Source organism: Rhinatrema bivittatum, chromosome 4, assembly GCF_901001135.1.
Source record: "Rhinatrema bivittatum chromosome 4, aRhiBiv1.1, whole genome shotgun sequence".
NCBI classification, from domain to species: Eukaryota; Metazoa; Chordata; class Amphibia; order Gymnophiona; family Rhinatrematidae; genus Rhinatrema; species Rhinatrema bivittatum.
The window spans coordinates 45,454,817-45,470,574 of NC_042618.1; the positions used below are offsets into that span (position 1 = coordinate 45,454,817).

Here is a 15,758-nt window from a genome sequence, read left to right on the forward strand (position 1 = left end):
CAGTACCTATGTCCAGCCCCCAACCACTACTTGAATCCAGCTCAGTATTATCTGGCTAACTTTAAGATAGCTGAATATATTCAGTGGTGCGACTGCACCACTGAATATACCCTGCTAAATAGCTGGATAAGTTTCTCTGGCTAACTAGCTGAGCCGCTCAGCAGCTGAATATTGCCCCCTAGCTGAATAAATGGCTCAGTTTTCAAAACCTTGCCATTCAAATTGATAACTTATGAGTTATCTGTCTAAATGGCTTTGAATATTGACCTATTTGAACTCCTCAGATATATATTTCTAAGAGAACGCTGAATGTAACACTACTTTGAAAAAATGCTTTAAATTTAAGGACCTTCATAATTTATGGGCTAACTTAATTGCAGACATGGCTAAAGCAACAAAACAGCTCTTAGAAAAGCTCCAGTTATAAGCATACGTCCTTGTTTGTCTCTTATCCCTTTTTTGCATTTTATTTTTTTAATGCAAAATGGAACAGTTCCAACTTATCTTAAGGTAACTTTGGAAAGCAAAAAGGGATAAGAGACAAGGACGTATGATTTTATAACTAGAGCATTTCTAAGAGCTGTTTTTTTGCTCTAGTCATGTCTTCAATTAACTTAGCCTATAAATTATGAAGGCCCTTAATGTAAAGCATTATTTTTCAAAGTAGTTTTCAAGTCAGCATTCTTTAAGAAATATATATCTGAAGGGTTCAAATAGGTTGTAATTTTTAGCACTTCACTCCCGCATTGGATTTATAAATAGTCATTTTGAATACTGACCTCCATAAGTCCAATACATTTTAGCAAAAACTGAAAACTTCAACAGAACCGTTCAGGAAAAATCATAGTAGGCACCATCCAAAAAGTTATTACTCACAATCTTCTCATACTGCTTGAGAGTCATCTTAGAGAGAAAGGATCTTCCCTTCAAACTTCCTCTAGGGTGCCTGTCTTCCTCAAGGCCTAGATGAAAAATCAGAAAACTCCATCTCCTTTATTCACTCACTGCTCGCAAACTACCCCAGTCCAATCCTTTCCGTGTAGTAAAGGTGTCCGAATCTACCTGGATAGCCTTTCACTCTTACTAAAGAGAGAGAACTCCCCTGTCCAGTGACACCTGAAAGCCCGAGGCAGAGCACAGTCCCTTGACTGCCTATCCATAAGCTCCTTGTGAGACCTTTCTCACTCCATGCCAGACTGAGAACTCCTCCCACATGGAGTCACATTTTATACCCTGTAGCTCACTGACCCAGCCTTTGCGGGATAGACTCTCCTGCCACTCACTTCATCTGGACCACTTCCTGAACCTCCCATTGCTGGAAAATTCTCCCTTTGAAAGACTAGTAAGGCCTAGGCAGCCCTGCACCCATTTGTGGCTCTGCAGGACTGGAGTTATGCTGCCCAGCTTTGTGCCTCCTTCACCTATTCTACTGTAGGCATCAGCATGAATAATGCCACGAAGGTAGAAGCCTTGACTGAGTTTGCTCCTCTCTCAGAGTCGTGCCCTTATCCTAACAGATTTCTACCCAATCCATCATTCAGCCTTACATAGTAAATTTCATATTCCTAAGCTGAGCCAGGCTAATATCCGACCTGAAAGTGGTGTTGTTTTAACTAAAGCCAGGCTGTTTCTCTGAAGTACAAACAGGTCATATTATTCATAAGATGTGCCATGTGGAGTCAGGCCAAATGCTCTTCCAGCCCAGCATTCTGTCTCCGAGATTGGCCAATCCAAATCACAAATTACCCATCAGCCTCCATTTTAAGCTAATGGTCCGCATGCTGTAATACAGAGATAGTAGGACCCTTGTGTATCTGGGCACTGCTAATTTAGTCCTGTCATAGCAGGGTAAGAGAGCACTCACTGGCATCGCTGAAACTTTTCTATCCCCTGCGCTTTTATTCCTGGATTAAATTCGATCTTCACTTGCCAGACCCTGAATTGCTCCCTGGCATAGTGAGGTTTAATATATCAGGTTTAAAAATAAAGGCAGGAACACTCACTACCAGCCTGTGACTTTGTTGTAAGAGAGTATTGCTTATATTTCTTTTCATAAAGGCTAGTAGAAAGAATCCCCACCAACAAAGTCTAAAAATGCCACCGAAGTCTTGGTTGCAAGAACGACTGTGTCTTCGGTTTGTTACGTCCTCCCCTGGTTGAGGTATGAATCATGCAGATATTTTACTTGTGGCACAGTGCTAATAGCTGTTTTTGATACATTGCCCTCTGCTCTGTTATCAGAGTGGACCCTACATTATTTCAGACATCAGCGCGTCCCTCAGCTTGGCATTAGTTCTTTTCGCAGTGAATGTGGTTTGGGTTTCTTTCTCAAAAAGCACACTGATGCAGTACAGCATTTGTGGGTGGCAGCACGATAATTGTTCTGGTTTTTTTTTTAAGGGATGTGCTTTTATTTTATTTGGTTTTTGAAAATTAAATTGACAGAAACACAAATGAAATATCATCATATTCTTTTCATTTCATTAAAAAAAAAAAGAAGAAGAAGAAGAAGCAGTAGCAGCCAGCTCCCGGGGCCTTCCCTCCCGCTTTGTAAAAATTATGATTCTGAAAAATAACAAAAGTCCCACTGGGCCTTTTTCCCTCCAGCTCATCTTGAACTCGTCAGAGCTATGCCCAGATGCTCTGCCCTGCCGGTGTGGTGCTCTATTCAAAATGGTGCCAGCAGGCCATGAGACTCGATCCATTTTGTTGTACAGAAATGTATCTTTATCCCCCCTACAACAAAGGCACCCCCGTAAAACAAAATGGCGCCAGCCTACTCCATTTTGAATAGAGCACCAGCGGGGCAGAAGCATCTGGTGGGGGTCACTTCTGCCCTGTGAAGACTCCTACGATTACAGGTAAGCTGGACCTTCTCACAGGACCTCCCTGGTCCTGTGAGAAGGTCCAGCCACTTTTGAGAACCATGATATTTACAGTAGGAGATGGGCACCCTATGCTGGTTGCTACTGCCTTTTTTTAAACACAAAATAAAAATTAAGACCCCCCCCCCCCCACCCAAACAAAATAAAAAGAAACCCCTTTTGTTTTGTAATATAAAACATTTGTGAAAAGCACTCTGTGGATTTGATACATAACTGGCCTGGGGACACTTTCTTCTGATTTTATCTACCTTACGTGTATCAGCAGCTGTTTGTTTATTACCATTTAACTCATGACTTTTCATTGATAGCTCAAAGTGAGCTACATTTGGGTACAGTATGTATTTCCTTCACCCTAGAGGGCTTACAATCTAAGGGGTTTAGTTGCTAAAGATATTTTTCCATTTTGTGTCTATGGGAAATATGCTTAGTAAATAAGGGCCTTAAGTTTGAACTTAAGACAACAGAGCAGTGCTATTTGGCACTTCTAGTCCCCAAGGGCCACAAACGGTGCAAATTTTCAGGATGTCCCTAATGAACATGCATGAGATAGATTTGTATGCAAATCTGTTCCATGCATTCATTAGGAATATGCTGAAAACCCTGTGGCCTTCATGTGATTACCGCTGCAATGGAGGATGAAATTTGCTGAAGGTCGCAAGGAGCCACAGAGGATTTGAAGCCTAGCCTTCCTGGTTCTTAGTCTGCTGCTCTAACCACTAGGCCTGGCCTGTATTTAGGTATAGGTAATGCAGTCAACTGCTTCCAGTACCACATTTTGATAGGCCCTGGAGCATTGCCACTACCATCTGGGCCTGCCACCACTTTTCTTTTCTTCCAGGCTCCTGCAAGAACTTAAGCTAAACTTAGCACTGGTTGTGAACCAGTGCATGTGCTCACAGAATCTGCGGTGCACTGCCCCTTGCATGGCTTTCCATGGAAGCAGGGGACAGGGCTATGAATAGGTCTATCAGGTCGATGCAATATCATCACGTAAAAAACAGGTGTCCAAACTGGGCGCACGTTTTTTGAACACACGCACATCCACCTCTCTTGGGTGCTCGATGCAGTAGGCAAATGAGCTGCCGCACTAAGAGGAACACGCAATGGGTAATTGGTGTGTCCCTAGTGCTCTGCATCAGGTGCCCAGGAGAAGTGGCTGAGCGCCCACTGCAGCCTGGCCAGAGCACCCTTCCTACTCCCGACAGGGCTGTTCCCGATTTTTCCTTTTCACTGACAAGTGACAATGAAAGAACAAATCCCCTTTCAGGACAGCCTTCTGAAAGGGGATTGGTCCTTTCACTGACATGTGACAGTGAATAGACCAATCAGCAGTAAGTGGAGGAGTGAATAAATTAATATTAAGTGCCCGACACTTATTATTGATTTATATTGATTTATTCACTCCTTCACTTACTGCCGGCAGGGGTTCCAATTGGGCCAGACTTTGGGGATGCTGCTTTCTGTGGTTCCCCCAATGAGGAACTACAAAAAGCAAGATTTGTTTTTTTCTGTTGAGCCCTTGAGCGCAGCATGATTCTGCTTTCTGAGTTTCCTCCTACTTATTATCTCAATGATACTAATTGGAGGAATCACAGAAAGCAGGATTTTTTGTTTTTTTTCGGTTAGCCTTTGAGCAGACGCCGAGCACGTGGCAATTTTTGGCATTGCGGGGTAATAGCTAATAGCCTCATCTACATAGAATTTGCATGTGACGAACGCTATTAGCTATGTACTCAATTGGACATGCGTTTTGGACGCGCTGATCCCTGTATTGCAACGGGGTTATTTTAGCGCGTTCAAGACACATGTCCAATAGAGTGTTACCCGATGCGCTAGCCTACGCACACTATATTGCATCGGCCTGAATGAGCGTGTACATGCCAGTTCAGTACACAGGCTCCTTGCTGAGTTTAGCTTAAGTTCTTGCAGGGGCCTAGAAGAAGAGGAAAATGGTGGCAGGTCTGACTTTCATCTGAAGGTGAGAGGAGAGGGAAAGATCTGGGCAAAGATCCTGTACCCTCCAACAATTTTTAAGGGGGTGAAGGGGGGCTTCTCTCTGTACCCTCCAAAGTTTTCTGGCAGGGGAGAGGAGAATCTCCTTGCACACGCACACACACACACCCACACACACACACACACAACATCCTCTGATGATTCCTGGAGGGGTAGAGCAGGATCTCTCCACAGCCTCCGATAATTTCTGAGGAGGGGGTGCCTGTAAGTTTTAAATCCTGTGGAGGAATATAGCACACAGAATTTCTGAAATAAATAAATCTCAGAATTAACAACTCAGCTCATCAAATAACAAGATCTTTTCAAGCTCATCTTGATCCATGAGAGTTTTATTATGGCATAAAATTAGCTCACAACACATTCAAATTGCAGGCATCATTATGAAGTATTTTTCCATAGACGTATGGAAGTCAATATTCAAAGCTGACCATTTAAGTAATTTGGCCAGTTATTTATTTATAAATATTTATTTATTTATTTATATACCGACATTCGATCTGAGATATCTGAGATATCACATCGGTTTACATTCAGGTACTGTAGGTATTTCCCTATCCCCAGAGGGCTTACAATCTAAGCTTGTACCTGGTGAAATTACAAGGTACATTCAGCAGCATGGCCATGTCGCTGAATATATGCGTATATATTCACGCTTAGCCATATAAACTATAACCGGCTAAGTTTAGACCTGCTATCACTAGTTGGCCTAATAAGTTAAGTGGCTATCTCACTCCACTCCAATCCGCCCACAGCTTATACGACTAATTTTTTACCTGTATAAGTGACTTATGTGGATAAGCAGCAGCCGCTGAATGTAGGTGCATATTTAGTAGCCAGTACTTAACCGCATAAGTTATTCCTATGTGGAGAAATAGTGCTGAAAGCGCTTTGAATATTGACCTCGTCATGTGAGAAAAGCCTTAGTAAATCTGGCCCTACTTTAGACGTTGTTTTAAATGTTTTTGACATAGAAAACAGATCTATGTCTAAAAGTCTTAAAATTCCGTATGTCAACTTAAACTCAAGTTGTAATTTACAGATACATTGCCATAAAAGATTAAGAGGATAATTTTCAAAATGATTTACATGTGTAAATGTAACTACTATTGTAGCAACTTTCAAAAACCCACTTATATGGGGAAAGTGCATTTATTTTTAAGCGTGTAAATGTTTTTGAAAATCAAGCCCTTGGTTAGCCCAACCTTAAGTTTATCAGGCAGGAGTATGTGGATGTCTAAGCAGTCTCTCCTTGAAGTGATTCCAGCTGCCTTGTCTTGGAAACACTAGCATGAAAGAAGCCAGGAGGCAGGTTCATGACATTCATATAGTCCAGCAATGTCTCATAAATATCCAGAGACAGCATGCCAAGAGAAATTTGCAAGCAGTCTTATCGACTCCTCCATATAATTACATAGAATCCAAAAGTAGACAATGTGATTGAATATAACAGCAACCATTTACATAGAATTGATGGATTAAAAATTGTTTTCTTCTTAACAAGCAGATTATTTAACACATAGCCAATGTGTTCTGGCAGAGACAATTCTTATCCAGGATGTGCAGAATGGTGATCTGGGCTAATTCCTACTAAAGATGTGTATTCATTTAAAACAAATACAAAAAAATACACAAGGTCATTTTCAGTTCATTCCAAATGGAACAAAACAAAAATGGCCTCCTATGAAAATGTGTAGGTATTTTCATAATCGTCGTCAATAAAGTTTTAAAAATGGGTCTCCTGTGCTCCTCAAACACCCTCCTGCCCTGCCACAATTTAATATAGGGCCCAGACCTGCCAAGTTGGGCCTCCTCCAATTCCCAAGCCCGCACTAAAATAATGCGGCCCATGGGCCGGACCACGCAGGGTCTCCTGTATCCCTCCTGCTCCCCCTCCCCCCCCCCTTTTAAAACTGTCTGGGGCCAAAAGTACCCACCTCTGTCCCCATATACACCAAAATGGTGCCAGCTGCACCAAGGCGGGCACCAAAGTCACTGTGGCACCATCCTCCAGGTGGATGGTGCAATAATTAAAGTTCTGGGAGCCAAGGAAGGAGTGAGTGAGTGAGCTTTGCTCCTGCCCTGAAGGATTTTACGAGAACCGCAGGAAGGAGGTAAGTGGGGGCTAGGGTATGAGCTCTCCACCCCCAGCAGATTTTAACAGGGACGAGAGGGGCCAGCCAGGCAGGCCCAAGCCACAGATTAAATTGTGGAAGGGCGGGAGGGTGCTTGAGGGCCCGCAGGAGGCCTGTTTTTATTTTTGTTTTGTTTTGGGGAATTTTCCATGTAATGTTTTTTTCAGTTTGGCAAGTGAACCCCTCACTCCCAATCCCCACCCCTGACATTAAAAAAAAATAAATTCAAAATTTGGGGACTGCACATCCCTAGTTTCTACAATCCAGTCCTGCACTATTATTCCTCCACTCTGGTACAAGTGGATGCTTTTATTCCAGCTCAATACTGTGTGATCTTGAAAGATGAAAGCAGTTGGGTATTCCCTGCAGTCCACAATCCACTAATCCCAGGTTGTTACCTTATAATCTGCATAATCAACATCCTAGCATGAGTTATTACTTAATCTGCTGCTATACTGAGAGGGACCAGTGGCTATTTGTCTAAACAACTGTTTTGAGTTATTTGGTCAGGCTAAGTAGTCTTGAGCGTGTGACATCATCATCTGAGTGACTACCTGACTCTCTCACCAGATATGCACTCACACCCTTTGCGTCTCTTTACTGGGTCCTAGTAATACATGTGTCAGGAGCATGCAATGGCGGCTCCCTGCCATGTAGTGAGTGTCTGAAGCCGAGGAGTCTGGGAAGGCGGCTGAATTCTAACAAATGGTAACTGAATTCAAGAAAGCATGGGTTAAATGCAGAGGATCTCTGAGACAGTGATGGAAATTGTATGGGCTAGATAATTTGGACGGATGGGAAGATTAGATGGGCCATATGGTCTTTTTCTGCTGTCATGTTTCTCTGTTTCTGTGTTTCTATGCTTCTATTTTATAAAGTATATACATATACTATTTTGAAAATACTTACTTGTCCATGTACTTGGAATCACCAGTGCACTGATACCTCCTCTAGTTCACCCAGTCCTTTTCCAGGTCACCTAGATCCTCTAGCATTTCACCCTGACCCTCCACCAGTTTACTCAGACAATCCCACCCAAAACCTGCAGACAAGAGATTATTTTAATTTCACTTGGGTGAGTCAATTAACAGGTGTAAACGTTCAGTAATCTAAATGCTTATATCTCTTCCAAAACAGCAACTACTGTATGTACTTCTGAACCCTCCAGAATAGTCCTAGACTGCCCTTTTAATTCCCAGGTAAAATGTAAGCACAAAACTGAAAATATGCTCAGTATTTAAAAAATAGTACATACGCTCATACATGCTACTTTTGTACACAGATGCTATTTTTACATACGGAAATACTTTGAAAATTCACTCCTTAGGCTTCCTCTATTGGATTTGGGCGTCATGAACCTTCATTCGCAAATACCTTGAGATTTTTCCTAGATTTTTTTTTTATCTTCCTCCTGACTCTGCCCAGTCATCACAGTGGCAGGTTTTGGCCAGAGACCGGAAACCTAGGGCACACGCTAGAACCAGGCTAGTGTGGACCCTAAGTTTAGCCATTGGCTGTTGCCGTTGAGCATTGGCTGAGACTTCCACCCCCTGGGGTTGTGAACGCTGTGAAGCTGGGCCTGGGGAATTGAAACCAGGTCTCCTCCACAGCAGGATATATTCATACAGGTGCCCGACTCTGGCCGAGTTTCACCCCGCTTGGGGCTGCCTCAGGGGCTACAACAATAAATATACCACATAAATAAACAAATATAAATGCATTACAACATAAAATAAATTTAAAATAACATTAAAAGGTACCAAAGACTAAAACACAAATCTCAAATTACACTTGATAAAAATCAATTAAAATAAAGATGTGTCTTGATGAATAAAAAACAACAATATTTGTACCTGTATGGAGAGGTTCTCTTTTTCTATATATCAACAATTCGCTTACGGAAAAACCTTCAATTATCTAATAATCAGAAAATACATAAATGATAATTCTGAATATGAATATTGATAATAACAAAAGTAACTAATGCACAATTTTCCTAATTATCACACTGCGAACTTTTTAATAAAAAAACTTTTATTAAAAAATATAAGGACCCAAAAAAATATATATGTAAGGTCCCCCAAAAAATCTTAATTTATATGTGCAGCAAATAAAGCCTAAATGGACAGAATATAATCTCAAAATATCACTCTCTTAATTGTGTGATTATCCACATCTTAAAAAATACTAGTGGAATATTAAAAATCTGTATATTACTGTATCATAAAAACTATCCTAAAACTTTCTTTAAATATCTGTATACTAGTATGTCATAAGAACTGTCCTCCAATGTATCTTAAAAAAACAGGCACAGACTCATATATAGGACTAGCATTTAGAAACTACATAAAAAACGTTAATTATGCCGTCAAAAAAAAAAAGAAATGCTGTGCTACATATTAAAAACTCACTCTAAGCAAATACTGCTGGCAGGCACGAAAAACACTTTGAATAATAAACATAATTCAATAATTACGGTACGTGTCTGCCAGTCTATGTTATTTCAACAGCGTGTTTAATAGAACTAATGCTAATATTAGTACAATAGCGTAGGGTCCTACCAAAAACGCCGACGTATAGTATTTTGAATGTGTTGATAAAAATTACCTTCCTTATACCGCAGAGACACTAAAATATATACTACCCTGGTGTATATTAACACCAAGTACCAAAGTACCATAACAGTGTTTGCCGGCAGAGACCAGTATACTTGTTGTCATATATTCATTTTAATAAAAGATTTAAAAGAACACGCTGCCTTCAGTGATACTTTGTGTACCTGGTCTTTGCCGTGAAAACTGTTATGCCACTTCAGTTTTGAGATGATAACAAGTATACATTAGTGAAGCAAATTATCGATAGTTTCTACATTTTAAATAAGGTAACCTTTTTTGAAATTATTTGCAAAGTTTCTTTAAGAAAATATTTAAAAATATTTTGCCATCGATAGTGTTAGTCCGGGGATCTGGTCCTTAGTAGAGATGTGAATCGTGTCCTCGATCGTCTTAACGATCGATTTCGGCTGGGAGGGGGAGGGAATCGTATCTTTGCCGTTTGGGTGTTTAGAATATCGTAAAAATCGTTAAAATCATGAACCGGCACACTAAAACCCCCTAAAACCCACCCCCGACCCTTTAAATTAAATCCCCCACCCCCAAATGCCTTAAATTACCCTGGGATCCAGCGGCGGTCCATAGCTAAATCGGGGGAAGGGGGAGGGCAGGAAAACTGGCACACTAAATCCCCCTAAAACCCACCCCCGACCCTTTAAATTAAATCCCCCCCCCCTCCCGAACCCCCCCAAATGCCTTAAAGTACCCTGGGGTCCAGCGGCGGTCCGAAACGGGCTCCTGCTGTTGAAGCGTGTTGTCTTCAGCCGGCGCCATTTTGCAAAATGGCCGCCGCAAAATGGCGGCGGCCATAGACCAACACGATTCGACCGCAGGAGGTTGCTTCCGGACCCCCGCTGGACTTTTGGCAAGTCTTGTGGGGGTCAGGAGGCCCCCCCAAGCTGGCCAAAAGTCTCTGGGGGTCCAGCGGGCATCCGGGAGCGATCTCCTGCCGCGAATCGTTTTCCGTACAGATAATGGCGCCGGCAGGAGATCGACTGCAGGAGGTCGTTCAGCGAGGGTTCCGGACCTCCGCTGAACGACCGTTTTAGGGGGATTTAGTGTGCCGGTTTTCGGCCCATTTCGGACCGCCGCTGGACCCCAGGGTACTTTAAGGCATTTGGGGGGGGATTTAATTTAAAGGGTCGGGGGTGGGTTTTAGGGGGATTTAGTGTGCCGGTTTTCCTGCCCTCCCCCTTCCCCCGATTTAGCTATGGACCGCCGCTGGACCCCAGGGTAATTTAAGGCATTTGGGGGGGTTCGGGAGGGTGGGGGATTTAATTTAAAGGGTCGGGGGTGGGTTTTAGGGGGTTTTAGTGTGCCGGTTTTCCTGCCCTCCCCCTTCCCCCAATTTACGATTTTTTGACGCTAAATCGGGGGAATTGGTAATGTATCGTTGCCCTAACGATTTTGACGATTTAAAATATATCGGACAATATTTTAAATCGTCAAAAAACGATTCACATCCCTAGTCCTTAGCGCTTCCTTTTTGACAGAAGCGGCAGCTGTCAGCAGGTTTGATAGCCAACGCTCAATTTTTCTGGCGTCGGTTCTCGAGCCCGCTGACAGCCACAGGTTCAGAAAACGGACGCCGGCATAATTGAGCATCCGTCTTCCGACCCACGGGCACATTTAAAAAATGTTTTTTAATTAAAAATTTTCTTTTAGTTTTGGGGCCTCCGACTTAATATCGCTATAATATTAATTCGGAGGGTGTACAGAAAAGCAGTTTTTTATGCTTTTTTGTACACTTTCCCGGTGCCGGCCAAAATTAGCACCTGCCTTTGGGCAGGCGTTAATTTTTGAAAGTAAAATGTGTGGCTTCGCTGCACATTTTGCTTTCTGTATCGTGCGGGAATATCTAATAGGTCCATCAATGTGCATTTGCATGTTGCGGGCGCTATTAGTTTCGGGGGGGCTTGGCCGTGCGATTTCGATGCGCTATTACCCCTTACTATATAAGGGGTAAAGCTAGCACGTCGAAAACGCGCGTCCAACCCTGGGCTAACAGTGCGGTCCATCAGAGCGCACTTGACTGTATCGGCCCGTTTGTGATGAAGCTAAAACTCAGCTTGTAATGCATGGCTTACAAATGTCTAAGTAGATAAGGTTTCAATACTGAAGTCTTCTAGGATGTTTTATACCCTTACCCAGGTAAGACTTATTCATCAGACTGACGCGTTGTCAATCTCATTTCTAGATATTTCACACAGCAATGACAGGTCTGGTAAGTTGAATCTGGCTTTCCCTTGGTGTCCTAACCTGGGATTTTCCAGCTGCTCTGATTTCTTGTTAGCAGAGATTGCTTGTTTGGGCTATTTTGCATGAAGAATTGCTAGTTCACCTTCATTACAGCCACTAACAAAAAAAAAAAAAAAAGAGTGAAAATTACCCTATTTCTTACAACTAATTGATTGTAATGGTAATAGCAATTAAAATGGTTTTAATTAACAGCCTATGCAAGTAATTAAGAATATGCAGAAAAGTGTTAAAGTTGTACCCCAACCAAAGTAGCAGCTCCCTTTGGTGCCCTTAATGCACCGTGAATTAATTTCTTCTTTGATCTATAGGATTCCAGCTCAGTCAGAATCAGCTGGTACTGGGGTTATAGTCAGTGCTGTACCGAGAGGGGGCAGGGGGGCCAATGCCTCCGGGGTGCAGGACCATAGGGGGTTACTGGTGGCCGACACAGGGAGGCCCATGCAGCCACCGGTGGACCTCATCTCACCGGCGGCTCAGCAGGGAAGCGTGCTGTTCCGATACTGAGTGCCGGCCACTGTCCTAAGCTGTGCGCATGCACAGCAGGAAGATCGGCGGGGCCATAGTGGAGCTCATCCCACCACGGCACGAAGAAAACAAATCACCTCCAAATCTAGGCGCTCCTTCTCCTTTCTGCTGGAGCCGCACAGGCAGGAAGGAGGAGCAGCATTGGCCGGCGTGCAGAAGAGGAGCAGCGTTTGCGGCAGGGCCGCTGCAGATCCTAACTCATGGTGGCCCGAGAAGAGGAGGCTCAGAGGTGAGGGGGAGGCTGAGGCCCTGTAGAGTGTGTGTGCATGTGTGTGTGTATGAGAGTGAGTTGAGAGATTGTGTGTGTGTATGAGAGTGAGTTGAGAGATTGTGTGTGTGTAAGAGAGTGAGTTAAGCGATTCTGTATGTGTGTGTGTATGAGAGTGAGTTGAGAGATTGTGTGTGTATGTAAGAGAGTGAGTTAAGCGATTCTGTATGTGTGTGTGTGTATGAGAGTGAGTTGAGAGACTGTGTGTGTGTAAGAGAATGAGTTAAGCGATTCTGTATGTGTGTGTGTATGAGAGTGAGTTGAGAGACTGTGTTCAAAGAGACAGCATGTGAGAGTTAGAGCCTGTGTGTTTGCGTGAGACAGCATGTGAGAGAACCTGTGTGTATGTGTGTGCATGAGAGTGAGACCGCATGTGAAAGAGAGAGCCAGTGTGTACGTATGAGTGAGAGAGAACATGTGAGAATGAGAGCCTGAATGTGTGTTTCACGGAAGAAGACAGGTGGAGAGAGAAGAAACAGAAAAAAAAGTCCCTGTAAAAGGAATTGGCAAAAGACCAAAAAAGGGAACATGGAAAAAAAAAAAAGCCTGTGACCAACTAATTAGAAAACTAAGATCAGACAGCAAATGGAAAAAAAATGTTTTTGAATTTTTAGTGATTGGCATATGTTATCTTTTGGATGTGCAAGAGTAGCACTTTCTCTGTGCTGATCTCGCGGTGAATGAGATCAGCATGGAGGAACTGGAAGCCTACGGGGCCTGCACAGAGGAGTCAGTAGAATGGGCTTCAGTGCCAGTAGCAGCAATCGACGCCTCCCCAATAGCCATGCGGCAGCAGAGGAATGAGAGAGGTTCCATGGATGCTGGCAAAAAAGAGAGGGCCCTTCAACCTTCTATGCCTTCAACCTTCTTCTGCCTTCTATGCTTCAACGGCAAGAGGAAATGTGGTAAAAAGGATTTGCATTCACAAAAACACCAGGGAGTAGCTTGCTTGTTGCAGCGGTTACTACTCCAAACCAAATGAGTCTGATACTTCACTTTCAATGCATATCCAGCATAGCTCTCTGCTTGGGGGGGGGGGGTGAATGAATGAGTGCCAGCCTGGGGTCTGTGTGTAAGAATGAATTGGTGCCTTCCTGGGGGTCTTTGTGTGTGTGTTTCTGTGTGTGTGAGTTTCTGTGTGTGTGTGTGTGTGTGTGTGTGAATTAATGTATGTATGCCTGGGGGGGGGGGGGGGAAGTGATGTGAGAATGAAAGGGAGCCTGCCTGGGGGTCTGTGTATGTGTGAGAGAGAGAGAGAGGTTGTGGGTGTGTATAGAGCGTGTATGGGTGTGTTTGTGACAGTGTATGTGTGAGAAAGAATGGACATGTGAGTTGTGTAAGAGAGAGGTTAAAATTTGTGTGTCCCCTCTAACACCCTAAACCTCTACAATCTCAGGGTGACAGAGTTCCCAGGTATGGACAGCAGGGGTTCTTTTTATTCTTATTAATTATTAGGAGTTATTTGATATGTGTGCTGTTTTGAAATATTGTATTGGTGCTTGTGAAAATGTTTAAAAATGTATATGATTTTAATTAATAGAAGTTATTCTAATTGTCGGTAGTTTTAAAACATTTTTTTATTAGTATGGTTTTACTATTATAATTGTTTCTTGATTTTAGTGTTTTATGAGGAATGGTAGTTCTTGTCATTGTTACACTGTAGACAGGGTCTGGCTTCTTGGGGTTTCCATTTCAGTTTTTTTCTGCATATTGCTGGTTCTAATTTGTGATCCTTTATTCTGTATTTGGTGAGGGTCTGTCTCAGCTTTGTGCATGTGACTATTAAGGTGAGAGATTCTGCTAGTGTGTAGTGTCTGTGTAGGGATCTATAGCAATTGGGTTTGTTTTGTTTCCTCAGGATTTAAGGAAGCTGGAAGAGTGGTCGAAGATATGGCAGCTGGGATTCAATGCCAAGAAGTGCAGAATCATGCATATGGGGTGTGGAAATCCAAAAGAACTGTATTTGATGGGGGGGAAGGCACGGAGCAGGAGAGAGACCTTGGGGTGATAGTGTCTAACGATCTGAAGTCGGTGAAACAATGTGACAAGGCAATAGCTAAAGCCAGAAGAATGCTGGGCTGCATAGAGAGAGGAATATTGAGTAAGAAAAGGGAAGTGATTATCCCCTTGTACAGGTCCTTGGTAAGGCCTCACCTGGAGTACTGTGCTCAGTTCTGGAGACCATATCTCCGAAGGGATAGAGACAGGATGGAGGCGGTCCAGAGAAGGGCGACCAAAATGGTGGAAGGTCTTCATCAAATGACTTATGAGGAGAGATTGAAGAAAGGAGGAGCAGAGGTGATATGTTACAGACTTTCAGATACTTGAAAGGTTTTAATGATCTAAAGACAATGACAAACCTTTTCCATTGGAAAAAAATCAGCAGAAGCAGGGGTCACGATTTGAAACTCCAGGGAGGAAGACTCAGAACCAATGTAAGGAAGTATTTCTTCATGGAGAGGGTGGTGGATGCCTGGAATGCCCTTCCAGAGGAAGTAGTAAAAACCAAAACTGTGAAGGACTTCAAAGGGGCGTGGGATAAATACTGTGGATTCCATAAGTCTAAAGGATGTGAATGAAGAGAAGAGTCATGGGGTAGTTTGATGGAATGACAGCTACTACCTGGAGATTAATACCCTTATTCAATAAACATTCTCAATGTCAATGCAACTCCAGCATTGCTCTATGCTTCAACGGCAAGAGAAAATGTGGTAAAAAGGATTTGCATTCACAAAAAACCAGGGAGTAGCTTGCTTGTTGCAGCGGTTACTACTCCAAACCAAATAAGTCTGATACTTCACTTTCAATGCATATCCAGCATAGCTCTCTGCTTCAACGGCAGGGGAGAAAGACTGATACTTCACGCATATCCAGCATAGCTCTCTCCTTCAACGGCGGGGGGGAAAGACTGATACTTCACTTTCAATGCATATCCAGCATAGCTCTCTGCTTCGACGGCAGGGGGGAAAGAGGAAAAGAGGATTCATATTCAGGCAACAACCAACAAGGACTGAATTACATAGTCTGGGTAAACAAATAATTATGGGTGTAGCTTGCTTGTTAT

The 15,758-nt window shown here is 43.0% G+C and overlaps 1 protein-coding gene across 3 annotated transcripts in view; it reads left to right on the plus strand.

Moving 5' to 3' along the window:
• LOC115089772 (nutritionally-regulated adipose and cardiac-enriched protein homolog) overlaps nucleotides 1–15,758 on the plus strand; it is a 73,593-nt gene that overhangs the window by 35,514 nt on the left and 22,321 nt on the right. For 2 of the 3 annotated variants that reach the window (XM_029598065.1, XM_029598063.1), the window contains exon 4: nucleotides 11,840–11,866. The exons of the other annotated variant lie outside the window; for it this stretch is intronic. In XM_029598065.1, coding sequence (XP_029453925.1) covers nucleotides 11,840–11,866 — 27 coding nt within the window. The remainder of the gene's footprint in view (nucleotides 1–11,839; nucleotides 11,867–15,758) is intronic. 3 annotated transcript variants of the gene reach the window in all.